This window comes from Oncorhynchus kisutch, linkage group LG6 (genome assembly GCF_002021735.2).
Source record: "Oncorhynchus kisutch isolate 150728-3 linkage group LG6, Okis_V2, whole genome shotgun sequence".
NCBI lineage: Eukaryota > Metazoa > Chordata > Actinopteri > Salmoniformes > Salmonidae > Oncorhynchus > Oncorhynchus kisutch.
The window spans coordinates 60228960-60255983 of NC_034179.2; the positions used below are offsets into that span (position 1 = coordinate 60228960).

The 27024-nt window shown below is 41.3% G+C and overlaps 1 protein-coding gene across 3 annotated transcripts; it reads left to right on the top strand.

Moving 5' to 3' along the window:
* Positions 1-27024, top strand: parp14rs1 (poly(ADP-ribose) polymerase family member 14-related sequence 1). Of its 3 annotated transcripts, none has more exons than XM_020486102.2 (17): positions 1-353; positions 3234-3340; positions 3552-3576; positions 4827-5138; positions 5605-5832; positions 6668-8943; positions 9232-9462; positions 11390-11611; positions 11723-11807; positions 12942-13088; positions 13287-13349; positions 16328-16504; positions 16993-17205; positions 17442-18083; positions 20001-20146; positions 21557-21731; positions 23063-27024. In XM_020486102.2, the coding sequence occupies exons 1-17, from the start codon at positions 179-181 to the stop codon at positions 23344-23346; spliced, it is 5508 nt and encodes a 1835-aa protein (XP_020341691.2). In that variant the 5' UTR covers positions 1-178; the 3' UTR covers positions 23347-27024. The 3 variants fall into 3 exon arrangements, with proteins under 3 accessions (XP_020341691.2, XP_031682902.1, XP_031682903.1); XM_031827042.1 differs by having other exon boundaries at positions 5-353; positions 17460-18083; positions 23063-23852; XM_031827043.1 differs by lacking the exons at positions 1-353; positions 3234-3340; positions 3552-3576 and adding an exon at positions 4179-4423.

A 27024-nucleotide genomic window follows, 5' to 3' on the forward strand; every position in this document is an offset into this window, starting at 1 on the left:
CAATTTTCAGACGACAATGCACAGGATAAAATAGGGTGATGCGCGATACCGATCAAGTTGCAATGTCATATTACATGGTTTCACCAGAATCAAAAGCGAAACTAAACCGATAGGCTACCCGCTACTACACCTACAGTGAATAGATGTGTTGTTCGTCATTTGAAGTTGTTCGGGGAGGATGGCAGAAGCCTACGCATTTGCCCTGCTTGTTGAGTTGGAGAGGAATCCCAATATTCCCAAACTGAAAAACAAGTTGGTAAAATATTTCCAAAGTAAAAAGTCTAACGGTGGTGATTGTCTTGTGGAATACGAAAATGGACAAGAAGCAGTAGTGCGGTTCAAAACTGAGGAGGGTAAGTTATAGCAATTGTAAATGCTTGTTTTAAACGGCCTGTATCACCTATTGGTTAGAGATGACATTCAACCAATGTTGTTAAGGAAGTTCGAAATGTACTTGTGCCTATCCTGCCCATCATATGATTAACTCAAAAATAATGTTTACAACCACAAATAATAACGGTAGCGACCCAGTGTTTATAAACGTGGATATCGAATTTTACACAGCATTATTTTGTGGCACTGATGACACGCAGGGCTACGGGCCAGAAGGTTGAGGGATCAAATCACATTTCTGTGTTTCTGTGCCAATGCACCACACATCCAATAAACAAAGCATACCGACTTCCGGCACTTCAATATCACAGGAGGTTGGTGGCACCTTAATTGGGGAGATGGGTTCATGGTAATGGCCGCCGTTGAATCGATGGAATGGTATCCAACACATTAACTCCGTTCCAGCCATTATTATGTGCTGTCCTCCCCTCAGCAGCCTCCACTGTTCAATATCATGGTTAGCGTTTTCATTTTCAACACCACAATGAAAAAGACCAGGGTCCCCCAACTGGCCGCGGTGGTTTTATTCGCCCCCCCCCCCCATGTGTTCTAAGCCCCCAAAAATAATAGATTTTTATTTTTAACATTTTCATTGTTAGACATAAAAAAAAATGTAACACCAGGAAATCAGCTACAATAGATTTTAATTTGGGGAATATTAAATGAGTGCAGGAAATGCAGAATAAATTATTTTAGGGTGAAGTTGAATTGTACAGTATAAAACAATCCAAGTGGAGAAAGACCCATTGAAATAATTTAGAATATATGTGTTGCCACCTGAGGGTCACCACTACTCAATAAAGCAAATGTAGAACTTTTTATTAATCAAAAACATAAAATACTGTCAAATTTGAAAAATACCATATGATGTGATATTTTGGCCATATTGCCCAGCCCTATAAGGGAAGTACCAAAACACTTTGATATAAGGGAGGGGTATGCAAGCAGATGAGGAAATCTGGCTAGGATGGAAGAAATTACAGTTGAAGTCGGAAGTTTACATACACCATACCATGCATTTAAACTCAGTTTTTTCACAATTCCTGACATTTAATCCTTGTAAAAAATCCCTAATTTAGGTCAGTTAGGATCACCACTTTATTTTAAGAATGTGAAATGTCAGAAAAATAGAGAGTGATTTATTTCAGGTTTTATTTCTTTCATCACATTCCCAGTGGGTCAGAAGTTTACATACACTCAATTAGTATTTGGTAGCATTGCCCTTAAATTGTTTAACTTGGGTCAAACGTTTTGGGTAGCCTTCCACAAGCTTCCCACAATAAGTTGGGTGAATTTTGGCCCATTCCTCCTGACAGAGCTGGTGTAACTGAGTATGTTTGTAGGCCTCCTTGCTCGCACACGCTTTTTCAGTTCTGCCCACAAATCTTCTATAGGATTTAGATTAGGGCTTTGTGATGGCCACTCCAATACCTTGACTTTGTTGTCCTTAAGCCATTTTGCCAAAACTTTGGAAGTATGCTTGGGGCCATTGTCCATTTGGAAGACCAATTTGCGACCAAGTTTTAACTTCCTGACTGATGTCTTGAGATGTTGCTTCAATATATCCACATATTTTTCCTACCTCATGATGCCATCTATTTTGTCGAAGTGCACCAGTCCCTCCTGCAGCAAAGCATCCCACAACATGATGCTGCCACCCCCGTGCTTCACGGTTGGGATGGTGTTCTTTGGCTTGCAAGCCTCCCCCTTTTCCTCCAAACATAACGATAGTCATTATTGCCAAACAGTTCTATTTTTGATTCATCAGACCAGAGGACATTGCTCCAAAAAGTATGATCTTTGTCCCCATGTGCAGTTGAAAACCGTAGTCTGGCTTTTTTAGGGCGGTTTTGGAGCAGTGGCTTCTTCCTTGCTGAGCAGCCTTTCAGGTTGATACAGGACTTGTTTTACTGTGGATATAGATACTTTTGTACCCGTTTCCTCCAGCATCTCCACAAGGTCCTTTGCTAATGTTCTGGGATTGATTTGCACCAAAGTACGTTCATCTCTAGGTGACAGAAAGCGTCTCCATCCTGAGCGGTATGACTGCTGTGTGGTCCCATGGTGTCTATACTTGCGTATTATTGTTTGTACAGATGAACGTGGCACCTTCAGGCCTTTTGAAATTGCTCCCAAGGATGAACCAGACTTGTGGAGGTCTACAATTTATTTTCTGAGGTCTTGGCTGATTTCTTTTGATTTTCCCATGATGTCAAGCAAAGAGGCACTGAGTTAGAAGGTAGCCTTGAAATGCATCCACAAGTACACCTCCAATTGACTGAAATTATGTCAATTAGCCTATCAGAAGCTTCTATAGCCATGACATCATTTTCTGGAATTTTCCAAGCTGTTTGAATGCACAGTCAACTTATTGTATGTAAACTTCTGACCCACTGGATTTGTGATACAGTGAATTATAAGTTAAATAATCTGTCTGTAAACAAATGTTGGAAATATTACTTGTGTCATGCACACAGTAGATGTCCTAACCGACTTGCCAAAACTAGTTTGTTAACATTGTGGAGTGGTTGAAAAACAAGTTTTAATGACTCTGACCTATTGTATGTAGACTTCCGACTTCAACTGTATGTAGTAAAACCTGCAAAAGGGCAAATGTAAACCAGGCAAAAAACACGCTACCCTCCCCTGTGCCCAATAAAAAATAAACACACAACCCTCCCCAAAGCAAAGTAAAAAGTTTGACAACCTTCCCCTATTTTGGACCCCCTCCCCAGTAAATTATGAACTATCCCTTACATTGTTATTACATTGTTATTCATGGCTGAATGTGTTTTGAACATTGCATCATTAGTAGCGGTTCTTTTCTGTCCCATGCACAGTCAGGCATAGAGTTCTTGAGAAGCAGGAGCACGAGATCAGGTTGGATCGAGGGGTGCTGAAACTGACCATTCGTCTGCCATCAGATGATGTCCCAAAGAATGTAAAGGTCAGTAGTGTCCTGATTGTGAACCATAGGCTATTCTTCTCTCTTACAGACAGATTGTGCAGATGCACTACCAGTTCCCTATTTTTACAAACTGAGTCTTTGTTCTGAATTTTCAAAGTTTTAAGTGACAATTTTATAGCCAATCATGTGACTATGTTGACCAATCTCAATGCTGTATTAAATACATAACACAATATTATTTTATATTTAGGAAACACAGTCTCCTGTCACCTCAGGCAAGTATCAAACATTTCATTTTTTGATAAACATCTATAGTTGTTTGGCAGCTAACAAGGCAGGCAATATTAAACACTCATATTGGCGCAACGGTCTAAGGCACTGCATCTCAGTGCTAAAGGCGTCACTACAGACACCCTTGTTCGAATCCAGGCTGTATCACAACCGGCCGTGATTGGGAGTAACATAGGGCGGCGCACAATTGGCCCAGCGTCGTCCGGGTTTGGCCTGTGTAGGCCGTCATTGTAAATAAGAATTTGTTCTTAACTGACTGGCCTAGTTAAATAAAGGTTAAATAAAAAAATATATATATTAAACTATTCAACATGCCATACTATGCAAACATTTGTGTTATTACAAGAAATTGTCGTATTATAAGACATGACATATACATGTCTTTGAACAGGGTATGGTAGTAGGTGCCAGGGGTACCGGTCTGTGTCAAGAACCTCTGGGTTTTTCATGCTCAACAGTTTCCATGTGTATCAAGAATGGTCCACAACCTTAAGGACATCAGCCAACTTGACACAACTGTGGGAAGCATTGGAGTCAACATGGGCCAGCATCTCTGTGGAACGCTTTCGACACCTTGTATAGTCCATGCCCTGACGAATTGAGGCTGTTCTAAGAGCGGGGGGCATTCTTTACATGTTTTATACACTCAGTGTATATTCTTACATGCTTACATGTTATAAAGCATAACACCTGCAGGCTTTAAGTAAAGTGTTACCCACAATTCAGCAGGTTATAGGGAGCCAATTGACAGCCAGCTCATGGCGTCAGCTAAGAGGAAGGCAGAGGCTGATGCTCAGCAGGAATTACTAGGCTTCAAAAAGCAAGCTGTTGGTTAGTAGGCTAAAATAATATCTAATTATTTCTCAAGTGGTGCAGGGTTGTGGGGGATTCCTATTGGTTTGTGTCTGACCTGATTTTATTTTTTTAAAGTAAAGATTTTTTATTGGGCTGTTCGCAATAACATTTGAAAGGGTTAAATGGGTCGCAGTACAACGTTTTGGGAACCACTAGTGTATGTGAAATGAATGTTTTCTAGAATTATACATAAATATATAATGTTTAACTATACGACACAAAAGTTTGCATTCTATATCATGGTTAAGTTAACATACTATAACTGATTTGGCTCAGCAGTGGTTAATAATACATTCATAAAGTTGTATTACAGTTGTTGTTGTAGAAATCAACAAAGTAGTCGTAAACCTCCAAAAATACATGGCCTTATCATTCTCAGATGCTACTGACTCAAAAGACTTACCAACGAGTGGGGTTGGAGATGGACACACTTCCCTTACTGAGCCACAGACAGAGATGGAGATTGAACCGATGGAAGTCGAGGAAAAGCTGGTGTCCACCTCAGCCGTGTTGGGGAACATTGAGGAGAGCATGAACAAGGAGTTCCTGGAGATGCTGATAGAGAACATCCTGAGTGCGTATAACACCTCTGGTTCTGACTCTCCTACTGCAACTCAAACCTTCAGTCTGGAGATCCTGACACCTGTCCTAGACACCGGCTTGGCTGTGGTGACTTTCCAAAATGGAAAAGGTAAACAATAAGAATGATTTGTTGTTTTTCCACCTTAAAGATAGAATCAGCATTATGACATTGCCATGAGCAGCACTGCAGATATTGCGATGAGGGCGATGCAAGACTTTGCTCGCATACATTCACACAGATTATGTGCGCATGCGCACAGGTTCACATCACACTGCTACAAGGTGGAAGCTACGGGACTAAAACAGCTGAGAAGTTTTGCCTTGCTCTTCCACCCAATATGTTTACTTTGTGCATTTACGTAATCTTGCGGAGTCTACCTGTAATATAATTTACTGCTTGTAAATCTCCTAAATGACTAAAATGTAAATACCATTTTGAGAGGTATATAATTTTATCCTTTACATACAACACGTCATCAAAGACACCAACTATTTACTGAATGTTATGACTTAGTATCTCTTGAAAACAAGGCCATATCTCATCAGCATACTCTACTACTTATCTTATTTGTCAGAGACTGAGAACTTCATCACCAGCTGCACCAGCAACAGGATGTTCAGACAGAAACAACTATCTGTTAAACTCCTGGAACTCACCACAAAAGTGAAAGTTGAAAACATAAAGCCAAATGTTAGTTCAGACCACCTCCAACTATTATTTGGAAAAGGGGGCGAGGAGGTGGAAGACGCTGAAATGAATGAAGAGGACCAATCAGCAATCCTCACCTTTCAAGATCCTAAAGGTAAAAACAGTACTAAAAGAAAGCAGAATGATTTTTCCATAGGGTGCAGGGGCAAAAAAAATGTATGCCTTATTTAGGTATGTTTCTACTAATAATGATTTACTATTTGTTACTCAACTTGTCTATAATTAGGTAGGCTATATGCAGTTTCTCTTCGGTCATACCTTGTTGCCCTAGAAGACTAACTGAATCGGTACCTACAAGAATACATTTAACAAATTGATAGAATTAATGCATCAATACTCTAGTTGACATCGGTAAAGTAGTTGTCTCTCTTCCGTTTTTGCTTCTCGCAGAGCGATTACTTTTAAGGATGAAAATCGAACACGGGAAGGATTCATCCTGTGCAAATGTTCACCTCTTAAGGAAATTAAGGCTGTGAATGATCTAACGTGTTTCTCATAAGTTTGTCTTGGATGCATCATTTTATTTGATTAAATATTGTCAGATTTTATATAAGTCAAAATCGCTTAAAATAGCATGTTTACAGGCACATGTGCATTCAGATGGTGGAAAAAATAGCTCATATTTCTCCCTCCTGTTCCTAAGACAAAATTAACAATTGGTGTATAATTCTACTGCAATAAATGCTTAATTCTCTATTAGGTAATTTTATATTTGGTTATATGTGAGAAGTTAGGTCTACAGTCAGTGTCCAGAGTTCAATGACTATTCCTTTAACACATCAAAGGTGCGGTAGAGCAGGGGGGCTGCCTCTCCTGCCGCCCCCTACTTCTACCGTCCTTGGTACTACATAGTTATGTTATATATGTTATGACAAAATTATATTTCATAATGTATGAGGAATAATCCAATATTATGTGTTTTTTATTAGCTGTTCACAGAGTCCTAGAGAAACCACATTACATCGAGAAGCAGCCTCTCAAGGCTTTCCCCTTCTATGATTCTCTGGGAACGGCCTTGTACGGCAAAGACAGACCCACATTGAAACTCCCTTCTGCCTTCACCGAAAACATCAACCAGGCAATTTGGAGATACCTCTGTGACAACCAGGAAGCTGCAGAGACCATCCACAAGGAAATGAGCAAACACTTCTGCAATGTAGACTTCCAACAACCTACCATCAAGTTAAGCCCACTGCCATCTCTACTCAAACAGAAGGGTGTGAAACCCAAGCACTTACAACAATGGAAGGACACCACCAAAGTTGCCTTAATCCAAGCCTTGTCTAACTTTAAATCATTGGAGCTCCAGGTTCAGGACACTGCATGGGAAGAGTCTGAAGGGGAGATCCTCAAGGCAGTGTCTGGGGAGGCCGTGATGGTAGTCCATGAAGAGAACAGAGGGGTTCTGGCAGTGGTAGGATTGGTAGAAGATGTGGACCGGCTCAGGCAGACACTGGATGGGATCATGGACAGGATTTCTAGAAGAATCAAGAGGGAGAAGATGAGCATAACAGAGGAGTTCCCTCTGGTTCCATCAATCTACCAGGTACTGTTGCATGGCGGCCTGCTGGACAAGATTGTTGGTGAATTCCCAGAGTTGAAGCTGACGTATAATCAAGAGAGCCAGAGTGTGACCATCTTTGGGTTGATGCAAGAGGTGTTGTGTGCTAACAGAAAGCTTGCAGGTGAAGTAGTAGCCCTGAAACAAAAGCTGGTGGAATTGGATGACTACGTCCTTGAGTTCCTGCAGGAAGAAAATCAGGAAAAGGTAACCAGTTCCCTTCTGACCTTACAGCGCATCAATGCAGCACTAAAAATAGAGAGAAAAGGAGTGCAGCTTCTGGCTGTCTCTGAGGAGGCCCTGTGCGAAGCAGAACATCAACTGTGTACGCTTTTGATTTCTCAATACATAGATGTAGAAGACTCCAATCTCCTGAGGATGTCCGAGTGGAAGGATATTGCCAAACGTTTGGAGGAAGCTTCAAACACTCCTTTCAGGAAAGTTATGGTCCAGACTGGTGACTATTCAGGACAACAAGTGGTAGTGTCTGGCTACAAGGAAACTGTTCTCTTAGTTTGTAATGAATTGGATGATTTCTTACACCAAAATGCTCATGTTGATGAAACTATCGAAGTTAAGCCTGAGGCTATTGTTAAATTTATCCAGGAACAACACAGGGATGCTTGGTCTGATAAAGTCAGAGATAGTGGAGTTAAAGTTTCTTTCAAGGATGAGGCTATTTACCTGAGTGGCACCAGAGTTCACGTAACAGATTGCAAGGCATTATTCGAAAACTTGTTATCCTCCACATTCTTTGACGCCTTGAGAATCTCCAAGCCTGGAGCAAAGAAGTTCTTCCAGGACAATGAGCCCATGTATGTTGACACAGTCATGAATCAGACAGGCTGTGTGGTCCAGCTGATTGAAGAAGAGTATGATGGCAATGGCGGACAAGGCATAAAGCTAGCAGGAGGAGGAATGAAACCTACCTACCAGCTTCAAACACCAGATGGGGTGGAGATAGCCGTTTGCAAAGCAGACATGTGCAAATATTCTGTACACGCTGTTGTCAATGCCGCTGCACTGGACCTGAAGCACAGTGGAGGTCTTGCAGGAGCTCTTCTGGATACTGCTGGCCCTCAACTGCAGGATGAGTGCAACCAGATCATCAAGAACAAGGGTCAGCTCAAGCCAGGGGACTGTGTCATCACTGTTGCAGGAGGGAAGCTCCGCTGCAAGCACATCATTCATGCAGTGGGACCCAGGTTTGACCAGGCAAACCCCCAGAAGGCCATAGGACAGTTGAGGAGGGCGGTGAAAGGGAGTCTGGATCTAGCAGAGACCCACAACTGCCTGTATGTGGCGCTTCCTGCTATTAGCTCCGGGAATCTAGGCTTTCCTCTGACCCTGTGTGCAGACACCATCGTCAAAGCTGTTAAAGAACACTGTGATGACAAGTTTGGGGAGAACACTCTGAAGAAGATCCATCTGGTGAACAATGATGACAAGACAGTCCAGGCTATGGAGGCAGCAGTGCAGAAGGTGTTTGGGAGCCATGGGACTAGTCATCCACGAGAGAATCGACCCACCATAGCTACACACAGCCAGCCTGGTAATCGGGTTCAACGCACAAGTGGTTCAAGTGTGCAGACAAAAGAGGGGCTGGCTATTACCCTGACGAAAGGGAATATCCAAGATGCTGTGGTAAATTGTTTCCAATGTTACTTTGGCTCACTTTGTTTGTATACATTTCAATAATCTTAGTTAAAAATGTCTTAGATTTCATGACGATAAAATCAGAAGATCCAATATTTTTGTGTAGTGAACCCTTTTGGTGTTGAGGTACCATATACAAGTTGTCATTGAATGACAATCCAGTTTATAATCAGTTACATGCAACTTGAAGATATTCATAGATCTGTTTCATGTTTATTTGCCATGTGTAAACAAATACATTGGACGTTTAACTCTTAAATTATCTTACTGTTACAGACAGAAGTTGTGGTCAATACCGTGGGTGATGACCTAGCACTTAACCATGGTGCAGTCTCCAAGGCCATCCTCGCCGCTGCTGGCCCCCAACTTCAGACTCTGGTAAACCAACAGGGCACAGCCGGAAGGCCTGGGGAAGTCATTGTCACCACTGGCTGCAACCTGAAGAGCAAGCAGGTGTTTCATACCATCGCCCCTCACTGGGACAATGGACAAGGAGCACCACAGAAGGTAAATTATGTTGTTCCTTATCTAAGGATATATAGTTTCATTTTTTTTGTATTTGTACTGTATTTGTTGTGTACATTGCATTCAGAAAGTATTCAGACCACTTCCCTTTTCCACATTTTGTTACGTTAGTCTTATTCTAAAATTGCTAAAAATATATTTTTTCCCTCATCAACCTACACACGATACCCTATAAAGACAAAGGGAAAACAGGTTTTTATATATTTTTTTACAAATGTATGAAAAAATAGAAACAGAAGTACCTTATTTACATAAGTATTCAGACCCCAGGTGCATCCTGTTTCCATTGATCATCCTTGAGATGTTTCTACAACATGATTGGAGTTCACCTGTGTTCAATTGAATTAATTGGACATGATTTGGAAAGGCACACATCTGTCTATGTTAGGTCCCACAGTTGACAGTACATGTCAAAGCAAAAAGCAAGCCATGAGGTTGAAGGAATTGCCTGTAGAGCTCCGAAACAGGATTGTGTCGAGGCACATATCTGGGGAAGGTTACCAAAACATTTCCGCAGCATTGGAGGTCCCCAAGAACACAGTGGCCTCAATCATTCTTAAATGAAAAAAGTTTGGAACCACCAAGACTCGTTCTAGAGCTGGCCGCCCGGCCAAACTGAGTAATCGGGGGAGAAGGACCTTGGTCAGGGAGATGACCAAGAACCCGATGGTCACTTTGATAGAGCTCCAAAATTCCTCTGTGGAGATGGGAGAACCTTAAAGAAGGACAACCATCTCTGCGGACACTCCACCACTCAGGCCTTTATGGTCGACTGGCCAGACGGAAGCCACTCCTCAGTAAAAGGCACATGACAGCCCGCTTGGAGTTTCCACCTAAAGGGCTTTCAGACCATGGGAAACAAGATTCTCTGGTCTGATGAAATCAAGATTGAACTCTTTGGCCTGAATGCCAAGCGTCACATCTGAAGGAAACCTGGTACCATCCCTATGGTGAAGCATGGTGGTGGTAGCATCATGCTGTGGGGATGTTTTTCAGTGGCAGGGACGGGTAGACTAGTCAGGATCGAGGGAAAGATGAACGGAGCAAAGTACAGAGAGATCATTGATGAAAACCTGCTCCAGAGCACTCAGGACCTCAGACTGGGGCGAAGGTTCACCTTCCAATAGGACAACGACCCTAAGCTCACAGCCAAGACAATGCAGGAGTGGCTTGGGGACAAGTCTCTGAATGTCCTTGAGTGGCCCAGCAAGAGCCCTGTCTTGAACCCAATCGAACATCTCTGGAGAGACCTGAAAATAGCTGTGCAGCAACGCTCCCCATCCAACCTAACAGAGCTTGAGAGGATCTGCAGAGAAGAATGGGAGAACCTCCCTCAATGAAGGTGTGCCAAGTTTGTAGTGTCATACCCCAAAAGACTTGAGGCTGTAATCACTACCAAAGGTGCTTCAACAAAGTACTGAGTAAAGTGTCTGAATACTCATGTAAATGTGATTTGTTTTTAAAATTTTCAATACATTTTCAAACATTTACATAAACCTGTTTTTGCTTTGTCATTATGGGGTATTGTGTGTAGATTGACGAGTGAAAGAATAAGGCTGTAATCTAACACTGTGGAAAAGTTAGTGGGTCTGAATACTTTCCAAATGCACTATATATAAAATATATATAAAATGTAAGTAATGTAATGTCCGACACTTGAAATGACTTATCCCTAGGTAGGATGTCTAGGTCAGGGCTCTCAAACCCTGTTCCTGGAGAGCTACTGTCCTGTAGGTTTTCACTCTAACCCCAGTTGTAACTAACCTGATTCAGCTCCTCAACCAGGTAATTTTAACAGGTGCGCTAGATAACCTACAGGTTGGTAGCTGTTCAGGAACAGGAGTTGGAGAGCCCTGTACTACATAGTATAAAACCATGTCTTACTGATCTCTAACTGAAATGTACCTAGATATTGAGTGGGATCACGAAAGAGTGCTTGGGTGAGGCAGAGCATCAGGGACTCATCTCGATCACCTTCCCTGCCATCGGCACGGGAAACCTGGGCTTCCCCAAAGACCTGGTGGCCTCTCTGATGCTGGATGAAGTCCTCAAGTTTAGCAGTAAGAGGAACCCCAAGCACCTGAAGGAGGTTGTCTTCATCCTCCACCCAGGTGATGCACCGACGATCCAGGTAAGGAAAAGAGTGATATAGTCGATAAAACTACTGTCAAATGTAAAACCATTTTCTGCTTCAAGGTGCAATTTGTTTTCCTCTTTTAATTGCTTCTACCTTTGCTCACAGGCATTCACTGATGAATTTAACAAAAGGTTCACAACCCAGTCGGGAACGTCAAGGGGCTCAGCAGCATCCAGTCAACAGAGTAAAGGTATGTTAATAATATGTTCCATTTAAATATTTTCATAATATATGTCATTTAAATATATGCCATTTAGCAGACACTTTTATCCAAAGCGACATGTGTTTTACGAATGGGTAGTCCTGGAAATTGAACCCACTATCTTACCGTTGCAAACGCCATGCTCTACCAACTGAGCTATAGAGGACTACGAGATTCATATATGTATATTTTGACAAATTATTGTTTCTTAAGGTAAGATGTGATATAAACCTGTAAACCTTTTGGGTTCGAACCGGTTCATAACTTTATTTTCCTGGTCGGAACAGTGGAATGAAACAAAAAAAATGGTGTTTCTGTTCAGAACAAAAGAGATTGGAAATCATTTTGGTTCCAACCCCTGGGAAAGGAAACAAGCACTCATTAAGATCACATTAAGAACACACTTAACAAGATAGAAGATAGAGTTCTGTTGATGCTGAAAACAGAATATATGTATATGTGTATTCTTAGAACGTTCTTTGAAATTTACTAATGTTTTCTTGTGTTTTTTTATGTTTTTTTTATGTTCTGAGAACATGACTAAAAACAACCATGAGGAAACCTGCAGAAAACGTCATGTTAAATGACTGAAATTCCCACAGAAGAACGTTGTTTCTTAGCGTTCTCTGATCAATTTGAGAACATTACTTTAAATAGAACGAGGAAACCTATATGAAACATTATGGGACTCTTGTATGCTAAATAACCATAGGACAACCTGATCTTCACCCTGTTATTGTCAAGCCTGTTAGAGGCCCAAGGGTAACTTTATCAGTTTGATATTATATGTGAGTTTATCTGTACAAGGAATATTTGATCAATGAGACAATCTTGGATTTATCTCAAACATGTTTTTAAATAATAGTTAGGCAGTTAAATAAGTGTCCATAACAGGGTTGACACATGCAGATTAAATGCTCTTAGGTCATAGGATTTGAATGCCTGAAATGGGGGGATGGGGGGTTCCATAGGCTAAACATATCCTCCATGCAAATGAATGTTGAAAGAAGAGATATTTAAAAGTTCACTGCTTAAAAATGTGCATGTCTAAAAGGCATCTATTTTGTGGATCGACCGAGGTCCCTTATGTAATTGGCTTGACTTTTCTTCCCTCTTTACTAGGCCCTTTCTCTAAAATCACTTCAAGCTCAGGGATGCACGAGACGAAGATGGGAGCGGTGCTTATACAGGTAATCACAGGAGACATCACCAAGGAGACCACTGATGTCATCGTCAACTCCTCCAATAACACCTTCAATCTCCAGTCAGGTAAATCTAACCTTACTTCTGTCTCATTTCACTGGAGTTGACCTGTTTTTCTGTACATTACACAATTGTTAACATAGCAAATAATAGGTACTAACTTTACATTACAGAACATTATGGCTACACTGTATTTGATAACTATAAAGCTCCTCGTACACAATTTTTATAAACCTTCTGTTCATCTTATACTTCCTTCTCCAGGGGTATCTAAGGCCATTCTGGATGTGGCTGGTCAGACTGTGGTAGCTGAATGCCAACAACTCGGTAAGAACCTCTATATCTGAAAAGAGTATGTGATCAAAAAAGAAGACTATTTGAACAAGCCTCTGCTCGGCAAACTGTCTGTGCTCTTCCTCTCTGTCTCCGAACCTTTCACTCTGTCTCCCTCTACAGTGCCTTGCAAAAATATTCATCCCCCTTGTTGCATTACATTTTGTTGTATTGTAACCTGTAATTTAAATGGATTTTTATTTGGAATTCATTTAATGTACATACACAAAATAGTCCAAATTGGTGAAGTGAAATGAAAAAAATACGTGTTTAAAGAAATTATTTAAAAAATCCAATGGAAAAGTGGTGCGTGCATATGTATTCAAGACCTTTGCTATGAAGCCCCTAAATAAGATCTGGTGCAACCAATTACCTTCAGAAGTTACATAATTAGTTAGATTGCACACAAGTGGACTTTCTTTAAGTGACACATGATCTGTCACATGATCTCAGTATTTTTACACCTGTTCTGAAAGGCCCCAGAGTCTGCAACACCACTAAGCAAGGGGCACCACCAAGCAAACGGCACCATGAAGACCAAGGAGCTCTCCAAACAGGTCAGGGACAAAGTTGTGGAGAAGTACAGATCAGGGTTGGGTTATAAAAAAAATATCTGAAACTTTGAACATCCTAAGGAGCACCGTTAAATCCATTATTAAAAAATGGAAAGAATATGGCACCACAACAAACCTGCCAAGAGAGGGCCGCCCAACAAAACTCATGGACCAGGCAAGGAGGGCATTAATCAGAGGCAACAAAGAGACCAAAGATAACCCTGAAGGAGCTGCAAAGCTCCACAGCGGAGATTGGGGTATCTGTCCATAGGATCACTTTAAGCCGTACACTCCACAGAGCTGGGATTTACAGAAGATTGGCCAGACAAAAGCCATTGATTTAAAGAAAAAAAAGAAGCAAACACGTTTGGTGTTCGCCAAAAGGCATGTGGGAGATCCCCCAAACATATGGAAGAAGGTACTCTGGTCAGATGAGACTAAAATTGAGCTTTTTGGCCATCATGGAAAACACTATGTCTGGCAAACCCAACACCTCTCATCATCCCGAGATCACTATCCCCACAGTGAAGCATGGTGGTGGCAGCATCATGCTGTGGGGATGTTTTTCATCGGCAGGGACTGAGAAACTGGTCAGAATTGAAGGAATGTTGGATGGTGCTAAATACAGGGAAATTCTTGAGGGAAACCTGTTTCAGTCTTTGAGATTTGAGACTGGGACGGAGGTTCACCTTCGAGCAGGACAATGACCCTAAGCATACTGCTAAAGCAACATTCGAGTAGCTTAAGTGAAAACATTTAAATGTCTTGGAATGTCCAAGTCAAAGCACAGACATTAATCCAATTGAAAATCTGTGGTATGACTTAAATATTGCTGTACACCACCATCCAACTTGAAGGAGCTAGAGCAGTTTTGCCTTGAAGAATGGGAAAAAAATCCCAGTGGCTAGATGTGCCAAGCTTATAGACACAAACAGTTGAAGTCCGAAGTTTACATACATTCGGATGGAGTCATTAAAACTTGTTTTTCAACCACTCCACAAACTATGGTTTTGGCAAGTTGGTTAGGACATCTACTGTGTGCATGACACAAGGAATTTGTTTACAGACATGATTATTTCACCTATAATTCACTATCACAATTCCAGTAGGTCAGAAGTTTATATACACTAAGTTGACTGTACCTTTAAACAGCTTGGAATATTCCAGAAAATGATGGCTTTCGAAGCTTCTGATAGGTTAATTGACATCATTTGAGTCAATTGGAGGTGTACCTGTGGAGGTGTACCAGTGCCCTTTGCTTGACATCATGGGAAAATGAAAAGAAATCAGCAAAGACCTCAGAAAAAAAATGTAGACCTCCCCAAGTCTGGTTCATCCTTGGGAGCAATTCCCAAACGCCTGAAGGCACCACGTTCATCTGTACAAATAATAGTACGCAAGTATAAACACCATGGAACAGCGCAGCCGTCATATCGCTAAGGAAGGAGACGCGTTCTGTCTCCTAGAGATGGCTTGCAAGCCGAAGAACACCATCCCAACCGTGAAGCACGGGGGTGGCAGCATCATGTCGTGGGGGTGCTTTGCTGCAGGAGGCACTTCACAAAATAGATGACATCATGAGAGAGGAAAATTATGTGGATATATTGAAGCAACATCTCAAGACATCAGTCTTGTTAAAGCCTGGTTGCAAATGGGTCTTCCAAATGGACAATGACTCCAAGCATACTTCCAAAGTTGTGGCAAAATGGCTTTAGGACAACAAGGTAAATGTATTGGAGTCGCCATCACAAAGCCCTGACCTCAATCCTATAGATTGAACTGAAGAAGTTTGTGCGAGCAAGGAGACCTACAAGCCTGACTCAGTTACACCAGTTCTGTCAGGAGAATGGGACAGAATTCACCCAACTTATTGTGGAAGGCTACCCAAAACATTTGACCCAAGTTAAACAATTTAAAGACAATGCTACCAAATACTCATTGAGTGTATGTAAACTTCTGACCCACAGGGAATGTGATGAAAGAAATAGAAGCTGAAAGAAATTATTCTCTCTACTATTATTCTGCCATTTCACATTTTAAAATAAAGTGGTGATCCTAACTGACCTAAAACAGTGCATTTTTTACTAGGATTATATGTCAGGGGTTGTGAACATCTGAGTTTAAATGTATTTGGCTAAGGTGTATGTAAACTTCCGACTTCAACTGTACATACCTGTCTCCCTAGCCTCTGCCTCCTACTGTCCTGTCATGAAAATGTAAAAAATACGTTAGGATTTAAAAAATAAAATTTTACCTACAAACTTGCCTCAAGATATGTTCCTTGTCCTGGTATACAATCAGGAAAGTCTCCCTTAGAAATGTTCTGAATCTTTACATTCCAAGTACATATGGTCACTGCTCTGCCTACTGAAATCAATGTACAGTAAAACAAATAATGTATACAATGTATATTTCCAGGAGCCCAGCCTAACAATGGAGTGATACTTACCCAGCCGGGCAACATGCAGTGTAAGAAGATCATTCACCTGGTTGGTCAGACGGACCCAAAGAAGATCCAGGAGTCGGTCAAAGGAGCACTGCAAATGTGTGCACAGAATAACCTCACATCCATCTCCTTCCCTGCTCTCGGCACAGGTGAGTTACAAAACAGAACAGGAATGAATACTCAGGTACAAGGTTTAGATAGCTGGCACTACCAAATTTCTAAATTGCACCTTGCGTAGTCTACATTTCTAACTCTCAACACTAAGTTGAGACAACGACAGAGTTCCTCTCTGATTCTGGGAATTGTTTAACTGGGATTTTGGGGAAAGTTACTGGGATTTTGGGGAAAACCTGGGAATTTGGAGAAAGTTACTGGAATTTTGCAACCCTAGTGAGAATCCATAGGATTGAAGGAACATGACTTGACCCACTTGAATACTAGCTGTTTGCTAAGTGCTTTGTTTTTTAAACTTTGCCCTCCATTAGACAGCAAAGGTTAACAGTCATATTCATATTCAGAAAATCTTTGTTTCATTGCTGGGCAATGTCTTGCAGCAATATAATATACATGTTGCACGTTGTTGAACTTCATATCCACACTTGCTAGGTGTGGCAACTAGCCTGTTCTCTCATTGAAGGTCAGGGCAATGTACAGGCGGGCCAGGTAGCTGACGCAATGTTGGATGCTGTTGTGGAGGTGGTGGGTCAGAAGTCCCAAAACACACTGCAGCTGGTCAGGATGGTCATCTTCCAGCCTGCCATGCTCACAGAGTTCCACAAATCTATGGTGAAGAAAGAGGGCACAGACGTTGACACTCAAAAGAAGGGGAGCATCTGGGGAAAAATTAAATGTAAGGGCTACTTTATTATGTTGATAAAGAAATGAAAGGCCAGCACATGGTATAATGCTGCTCCCCAGTGCTTTCTTCCTGCACCGGGAGAAAGCATTGTGGAGCACCATTATATGTTACCGTGTGTGGGCCTTTCTTTACCCCCTAATATTTACTGCCACATAGACCTAAACAAAGTTAACTGTAGCACTAGCTCCCATTGACTAATACCCTAAGATTGCATCTAAATAATGCAGTGTCCAATATTGGTACAGCATTTTTAACCTGGAGTAAAGCTGACATGCAACAAAAGGATGAGGATTTTGTCATCGAGGGCCAGCAAGTAGATCCAGCTTTCTTCCATATCTGCGGTGGCTCTCAGGCCAGAGTGGACCATGCCAAGCGTTGGATCAAGGACCTGATCCTGAAGGAGCAAGTCAGCAACAGCATCACCGATGACGCCATCTTCAACTTGTCTGACTCTGACCGTAAGTGCATCCACGACATGCAGACCACCATGGGAGTGAGTGTGAGGATAGAATACAATTCTTCCAGGGAGGAAGCTATGCTCACGATCGAGGGCCTTAGCAAGGATGTCCTCAATGCAGTCAACGAGATCCAGGAGATGCTGAGGAAGGCCAGGGACAAAGAGACCTTCAACAGGAACGTGGAAGTGGCCAGCAACATGGTGGAGTGGCAGTATCAGCAGCAGCCAGGGGGGCAGTACCAGAGCTTTGACCCCATCCCCAACTTCCATCTGGAGCAGGCGCTGGGGAGGAAGTTGCCCCACGTAGAGGTCTCTTTCCAGAGGCAGATGTACAAGGTCACCCTTCCTGACGGGCCTGCTACAGATACCCATGGCAACAGCCTCAAAATTAGACGCATCGACAAGTCTGCAGGTACTCTTCCCTTTGGTGTTTACAATGCATACAGTGGGCCAAAAAGTATTTAGTCAGCCACCAATTGTGCAAGTTCTACCACTTAAAAAGATGAGAGAGGCCTGTAACTTTCATCATAGGTACACTTCAACTATGACAGACAAAAATAGGAAAAGAATTCCAGAAAATCACATTGTAGGATTTTTTATGAATTTATTTGCAAATTATGGTGGAAAATAAGTATTTGGTCAATAACAAAAGTTTATTTCAATACTGTTATATACAACTTTGTTGGCAATGACAGAGGTCAAACGTTTTCTGTTAGTCTTCACAAGGTCTTCACACACTGTTGCTGGTATTTTGGCCCATTCCTCCATGCAGATCTCCTCTAGAGCAGTGATGTTTTGGGGCTGTTGCTGGGCAACACGGACTTTCAACTCCCTCCAAAGATTTTCTATGGGGTTGAGATCTGGAGACTGGCTAGGCCACTCCAGGAACTTGAAATGCTTCTTACGGAGCCACTCCTTTGTTGCCCGGGCGTTGTGTTTGGGATCATTGTCATGCTGAAAGACCCAGCCACGTTTCATCCTCAATGCCCTAGCTGATGGAAGGAGGTTTTCACTCAAAATCTCACGATACATGGCCCCATTCATTCTTTCCTTTACATGGATCAGTCGTCCTGGTCCCTTTGCAGAAAAACAGTCCCAAAGCATGATGTTTCCACCCCCATGCTTCACAGTAGGTATGGTGTTCTTTGGATGCAACTCAGCATTCTTTGTCCTCCAAACACGATTATATTTTGGTTTTTATCTGACCATATGACATTCTCCCAATCTTCTTCTGGATCATCCAAATGCTCTCTAGCAAACTTCAGTCTGGCCTGGACATGTACTGGCTTAAGCAGGGGGACACGTCTGGCACTGCAGGATTTGAGTCCCTGGTGGCGTTAGTGTGTTACTGATGGTAGGATTTGTTACTTTGGTCCCAGCTCTCTGCAGGTCATTCACTAGGTCCCCCCGTGTGGTTCTGGGATTTTTGCTCACCGTTCTTGTGATCATTTTGACCCCACGGGGTGAGACCTTGCGTGGAGCCCCAGATCGAGGGAGATTATCAGTGGTCTTGTATGTCTTCCATTTCCTAATAATTGCTCCCACAGTTGATTTCTTCAAACCAAGCTGCTTACCTATCTATTGCAGATTCAGTCTTCCCAGCCTGGTGCAGGTCTACAATTTTGTTTCTGGTGTCCTTTGAAAGCTCTTTGGTCTTGGCCATAGTGGAGTTTGGAGTGTGACTGTTTGAAGTTGTGGACAGGTGTCTTTTATACTGATAACATGTTCAAACAGGTGCCATTAACACAGGTAACGAGTGGAGGACAGAGGAGCCTCTGAAAGAAGAAGTTACAGATCTGTGAGAGCCAGAAATCTTGCTTGTTTGTAGGTGACCAAATACTTATTTTCCACCATAATTTGCAAATAAATTCATAAAAAATCCTACAATGTGATTTTCAGGATTTTTTCCCCTCATTTTGTCTGTCATAGTTGAAGTGTACCTATGATGAAAATTACAGGCCTCTCATCTTTTTAAGTGGGAGAACTTGCACAATTGGTGGCTGACTAAATACTTTTTTGCCCCACTGTATGTGTATTCCATGTAGCGTGATTTTTTAAAATGTATTTTAACCATACTTACCAAGGGGATAAGCTAAGTTCCTCAAGTATTAGTATTAGATACAATTTGTCTGTTGTTCACAAATGTGCTTTACATACAGAAAATGCACTGTTTAGAAATCCCCAACAAGAAGATAAACATGGCATAGACACAGCATTATATATATATGTATATATATCCTGATATATATATATATATATATATATATATAAACAATTAATGAAGATGTCAGCTTAAGGACATTAACTTTGTATTCTGTGCTCCCTCCAGCTCAACCCATTGACAGTCTCCCTCAACATTGGGATGCTATGCCAGCAAACACGTCATGCCATTCCTGCCTCATTCAGCCAGGAAGCCCAGAGCACAATGAAGTCTTAAACTTGTTCCGAGCCACCTGTCCCAACATCGTTTTAAAGGTACCTGCTGTTCCTAAAGCTACATCCATTGTAGTTATTTTTATGTCTTGGGATATGCTGGGTGTTATTAGCATGGGTGAGGGATGATTTGTTCACTTTCACTCATCTGTTGGTCTCTTGAGATCACAGGATGTGCCATAGGGGTGTGACATTTAAACAAATTTGGGATCGTTTAATGTTTAGAAAAAAATCCTAACCGAAAACCTTTAATTTCAATTTTTACAAAGTTAAAATCACAAAACTACCACTAACAGGTCCTGATCATCGTCATAAAGGCAAATAAAAAATTTAACAAATACCCAATGCAACAATGTTGTAAGTAGGAGGAGATATGCATCTGTCAAATGATTTGCCACGGCTCTAAAGCGCTCCGAACGTCATCGTTGATAACAGTTGGTGAAGACTGAAGCTGGGAAGTGACAGCAGTGAAATCTGTATGGCAATACTTTGAGATGTTAAATGAGAAGGGGATGAAATGCAAAATTTGCGAGGTGGAATTGAGCTACATTGGCTGTACAGGTGCAGTGCTGAAGGGGAGGCACCCTGAGACCCAACCCAGTGCTGGCAGCAGTGCGAGAAGGGACGGAGTGAGAAAATCACAGTGCTGATTAGAGAAATTATTGCAGTTGATATGCAGCTATTGTCAATTGTTGAGGATGTCGGCGTCAATACCCTAATGGCATATCTAGAACCAGGCTACAAGATGCCATGTCGAAAAACCGTGACGGCCCTGATGAAAAAATTGTACAATGAATGCTCTGCAAGAACAAATCGTGAGCTTTCAATCACCATATGTGGCGTTAACAGATTGTTGAACGTCTATGAACATGCTGTCATGCATCACTATAACGAGTTATCACATTGATGAGACGTGGGACATGAAGTCTAATGTACTGACAACTGAGAACATGGAGGAGAGGCACACAACAGAGACCCTAAAACGGCATTAATACCATTGTGGGTGAGGGACAGGAGTAAGGAGTACTGTCTGGTAGAGGCCAATACTGCAGTAGATTGAAGAGCATTACCCCCTAGTAGTGGTTATACACAGGACCATATCTGAATTGTTCATTCACGTCATTTTATGATTAAAAAAAACATTTATTTGAGAAAAAATTGCAATTTAAGAATTGTTTTAGATTTGTCACATCCTTAATCTGCCATATGAAATGGTTTGTTTATTATAGACTTTGATTGTTAGTATTTGGTTAGGCACTTGGAATAATAAATAAATAAAGCACCAAACAGTACTGCTAGTCTTCCTGGTAGCCAGCTATTTAAAAAAATATATATTTTAGCCCACAATGGCAAAGAATCATCTAAAAACTAAGGTTTATGGAATGTACAAAGGACACATTTTAGAGTCTATTAATGGCAGATTAATAATTATTCTTCCCTGATTTATTTCAGATTGAGAGGATCCAGAACCCAAGCCTGTGGAGGAACCTCCAGATCAAGAAGGATGAAATGGAGCTCCGGAACGGTCATAAGAATAACGAGAAGAGGCTCTTCCATGGAATGTGCCACACAACCATCAATCACATCAACCACCATGGCTTCAATCGGAGCTATGCTGGGAAAAATGGTAAGATACACATACTGGACTTGTGCCGATCTGACCATACTCGTATTCGTATCTTTAAATTGACAGTAGATAGTCGGATCAGATGACACTCGTGGTCGAAAAAATTGAAGTGTTTTAAATTGCCTAAATAGAGTTTGGCAATATACCTTTTCAGGTACCTGTGCTTTTATAGACCAGGAAAGCTGCAGATCAGAAGCAGCGGACGTGTGTGTGTTCTTAACTTGCAGCAGGCATTCTGAGCGCACATCAGCAGTCTCTTTTTTTCCTACCCTCGCTCCACTTGTTAAATATCATGCACAGTGATAGTTTGCTAGCAAACATCCTCGCCATTTGATTGACCATAGTAGCAGCAGGCAGTAGCAATATAAATGGAGCAAAACATGCGAAAAGTGACTGCTGAAATTATTATATGAAGTGAGTAGACGGAATTACAGCTGCACTCTATCCAATTGTGTCATTAGGATCAACCTAAATGTCTTTACAGACAGCAGAACTAGCGGGTTGAGTTATTTAGTACCTCTCACTTGGTTGAGTGACATGAGAGTTGCATGCTGGCAGTTGAAAATGAATTTTATTCTGATCATGGGATCACAAAAAATATATGGATCATAGGGCCTACCCAGTGGCGCAACGGTCTAAGGCATTTCATTGCAAGCGTCACTATAGACCTGGGTTCAATCCCAGGCTGTGTCACAAATGGCCATGATCGGGAGTCCTATAGGGCGGTGCACAATTGGCCAAGCGCTGTCTGGGTTAAGGGAGGGTTTTGTCCGGGTGGGCTTTACATGGCTCATCGCGATCTAGCCACTCCTTGTGGTGGGCCGGGCTTCTAGCCACTCCTTGTGGTGTAGGCTGACTTCAGTCGTCAGTTGAACAGTGTTTCCTCCAACACATTGGTACTTCCGGGATAAGAAGGCGGTTATTAAGGAGCGTGGTTTGGCGGGTCATGTTGCAGCGATGAGACATGATCGTAATTGAAATTGGGAGAGAAATAATTCAGAGGATGCATGACTCGACCTTCGCCTCTCCCGAGCCCATTGGGGAGTTGCAGCGATGAGACATGATCGTAATTGAAATTGGGAGAGAAATAATTTTGAAGCATATCATAATCGTATCAGGAAAATTCCTCATATTTTACAATACTTGTTTCGTTTGAGTGCTCGGCACACCCCTAATACATACCCATGAACAAGTAGCCTGGTCGCAGATCTGTTTGTAATGTCTTGCCTACTCCTATGGTCATTGGTAAAAGCCACATGTAAACATTGTCATTCTCATATACTCCGTCTTGTCTCTGCAATAGTCTAAAATCGAAACTATATTTTTTTCAGCTGCAATGTATGGAAATGGCACATATTTTGCCGTTTCTGCCAGATATTCTGCCAGTAACACATACTCAAGACCAGATCCACAAGGACAGAAGTATATTTTTCTCTGCCGAGTTCTGACTGGAGATTTCACAACAGGACGACAGGGGATGATAGTGCCTCCAGCTAAAAACACAACATCTGCTCAACTCTACGACAGCGTGACAGACAACCTATCAGGGCCATCCATGTTCGTTGTATTCAACGACATTCAGGCATATCCTGAGTACTTGATCACTTTCCGCTAGACCACAGAGATAAAAGCAATGCAATGAACACTCGTTCTTTTTATCTGCTGTGTAAAGTTTTTATAAATTGCTTTATAAATTGTCATTTATAATGTTTCTTGGAAAACTGAAAATGATTGTTACTTTTGCATGAAAAAGTGTAACTATTACAGGTTGGTTGTATAAGTTTGCTAAAGGACTGTAATTTTATAATCTACAATTGATATGTCCTTTTTTTTTACAATCTCAATGGCCACTGTGCTTTGTACAGGTTGTACTTAGGGGTTGGGGGACTTCCTGTGAATGTACATCCTTGTTCACTGTCTCATTGGAAGAACAACTGAAAAAAGACAAAGTACTATGCATGGCTTGTTTTGGATTGTAGTTCAGTGTTGCCAAGTTGATTGTAAACTATGGTCAATGTCTGATAAGCACATACATTTATATGACGTGAGTTAATGGATAGAGAATAAGGCTCTACGAAAGTCCCTGACGTGTGCTGATAAATCATGTGACACCAAGTGATAGCAAGTGGATGTGTGTGTTTATGAAATGGCCTTTCAATCAGTTTGCTTGTGCGTAGGAAAGTAAAAAATAATGAATATTTTCCAGCTATCAGATTGGCAAATGTGTATGTGTATATATATATATATATATATATATATATATATACACACACTGCACAGAAATATAAACGCTACACGTAAAGTGTTTCATGAGCTGAAATAAAACTAAATCTGACATTTCCCATATGCACAAGAAGCTTATTTCTTTCAAATGTTGTGCACAAATTTCTTTACATCCCCGTCAGTGAGCATTTCTCCTTTGCCAAGATACTTTTGTGTATATATAGTGTATGTGGACACCCCTTCAAATGAGTGGATTCAGATATTTCAGCTACACCCGTTGCTGACAGGTGTATAAAATCGAGCACACAACTATGCAATCTCCAGAGAAACATTGGCAGTAGAATTGCCTTACTGAAGAGCTCAGTGACTTTCAACGTGGAACCGTCATAGGATGCCACCTTTCCAACAAGTCAGTGCTGTTATTGTGAAGTGGAAACGTCTAGGAGTAACGGCTGTAATGCATAAAATTCACAGACTTGTTTCAAAACATCACCTGCCATGTCACTGATGCGTCGTGAAACAGTGTAGTTTGATGAAGGCATTGTCTATAGTTTTTTGGGCCTTTTCCCCCAACATTGTCCCAGCCATATCCGTGGCAGCAGGAAGAATTAAGTCCTCCACAATAGAATGGGGCTTGCCTGTCCTAGCCACTCGGTAGCTCACATTATACAGTGGGGCAAAAAAGTATTTAGTCAGCCACCAATTGTGCAAGTTCTCCCACTATGACAGACAAAATGAGAAAAAATTCCAGAAAATCACATTGTAGGATTTTTAATGAATTTATTAGCAAATTATGGTGGAAAATACGTATTTGGTCAATAACAAAAGTTTCTCAATTCTTTGTTATATATCCTTTGTTGGCAATGACAGAGGTCAAACGTTTTCTGTAAGTCTTCACAAGGTTTTCACACACTGTTGCTGGTATTTTGGCCCATTCCTCTATGCAGATCTCCTTTAGAGCAGTGATGTTTGTTTCTAAATGTCTGCGCAAGAGTGAAGGTTTCATCAAGTTCTGAGAGAGTACTTTTGCACATATAACACAATGTGGCTGAGGAAAGGCACTACTCCAAAACAAGTGAACCCCAAATGAATGTAGTTATCATATTCGCGCCTCTTCGATGGTCCAACGTCCCTGTCTGTTGTTCCGGTGCTTTCCCGGGTAAGGGGGCAGTAGCTCTTCGGCTGCATCAGATTCACAACTGTCAGTGTCCATGCTAGCTGGGCTAACAACAAATGTAGAATTACTGACGCTAGCATTGGATGTGCCCGTGAAAGCAGAACAGCTTGTGTTGTCGACAGGTGCAGGTGTAGTACTGCTGGTAGTAGCAATTGAACTTGTCGATGAATAGAATTACATGTAGAGCAAGTGGGGAAAAAATTATACTTAGCATCATGTTGTAGCTTTATCATGGTTAGAACACATAGATAATATTGTTATTAAAATTGGTAAGGGAATTGCTGCTAGAAGAAAATGTTCAGTGTATGTAACATCTAGCACTCTTAATCAGGTGATTTAATCCCTGGTCCTATCACACTTAGAGTACTGTCCGGTTATATGGTCATCTGCAGCAAAGAAAGATATTGAAAAACAAACTCAATGGCTCAAAACAGGGCTGCCAGATTATCTCTTCATTGCTCTAACCAAATTAATATTATTAAAATGCATCAGAATCTCTCACGTCTTCACGTTAAAAACGAATTACTATCTACCGTAATTGCTGGACTATTAAGCGCACCTGAATATAAACCGCACCCACTGAATTATAAAAAAATATATATTTTGTACATAAATAAGCCGCACATGTCTATAAGCCGCAGGTGCCTACCGGTACATTGAAACAAATTAACTTTACACAGCGTTTAAACGAAACACGGCTTGTAACAAAAATAAATAGGCTTTAACGAAACACGGCTTGTAACAAAAATTAAACAGTAGCCTACCAAGAAAGTAATTGGTCACTATCTTCCTCCTCCTGTGCACTGAAACCACTGAAGTCATCTCCTTCGGTGTCGTAGTTGAATAGCCTCAGAATTGCTTCATCCGAAGTTGGATCGCTGCCCTCTTCAACACGCAGCAGTCCAGCCTTTCGCAACCCGTTGATGATAGTGGATTTTTTGACAATGCTCCATGCTGTCAGCAGCTCCATTTCCTTTTCCAACAGCCAGATCGATCGCCTTCAACTTGAAAGCTTCATCATATGCATTTCTCCGTATCTTTTCCATGATGAGGGTGACAAAATGACTACCGTAATCAGAATGATGGGCGCGCTCACATGAAAGCGGGAAAAATCCATAAATTAGCCGAGTCACTGTATAAACCGCGTGGGAAAAAAGTAGCGGCTTATAGTCCGGAAATTACGGTAGTCTTTTGATTTTCTTTAGGAATGTTATATTTTTCGAAAAACCACATTATTTTTCAGTCCAATTAGTACCTACTAGCAACACACATAACCACCAAACCAGACAGGCACATTCAGGGCAGCTAAAACAACTCAAGCCAAGGACAAATCGCTTATAATTAAAAATAGTACTATAGCTGAATGGAACTGTTTACCAATCCATATTTCTCAGGCAAAAAGTAAATCAACCTTCAAGAAAAAAAACATCTAATGTGATAGACCGTATGACTGGACAGCAAATAGAAAGTAGAAAGTATCAACTGAATGTTAAGTGTTTCCTGTCAGGTATTCTAATTATCTGTATTGTCTACTTGTTGAATGTTTGAAGTCTTGATAGTGGTTGTTTGTATTTTCTTGTTAACTGCTGTTGGACCCCAGGAAGATTAGCTAGCGTTATGTCGTCAGCTAATGGGAATCCTAATAAAAATGACAAAACATTACTACCAGTAGAGCTAGTATGTGTCTTTAAAATCCATTTTCGAGGAAACGAAATTAGCAGTAGCTACGTTTGGCTACATAAGCACTGTTAGTGGAATTCCCGCGAGAGATTAACTATTAATGTGATTGGATGTTAATTATTTGACTAGTCTACCTGTATTTGACATTGTTGTTATTTTGTTGAACACTAGGATGGTTTAATTTGATTTTTGGCAGTGAAAAAAGGCTGCTCA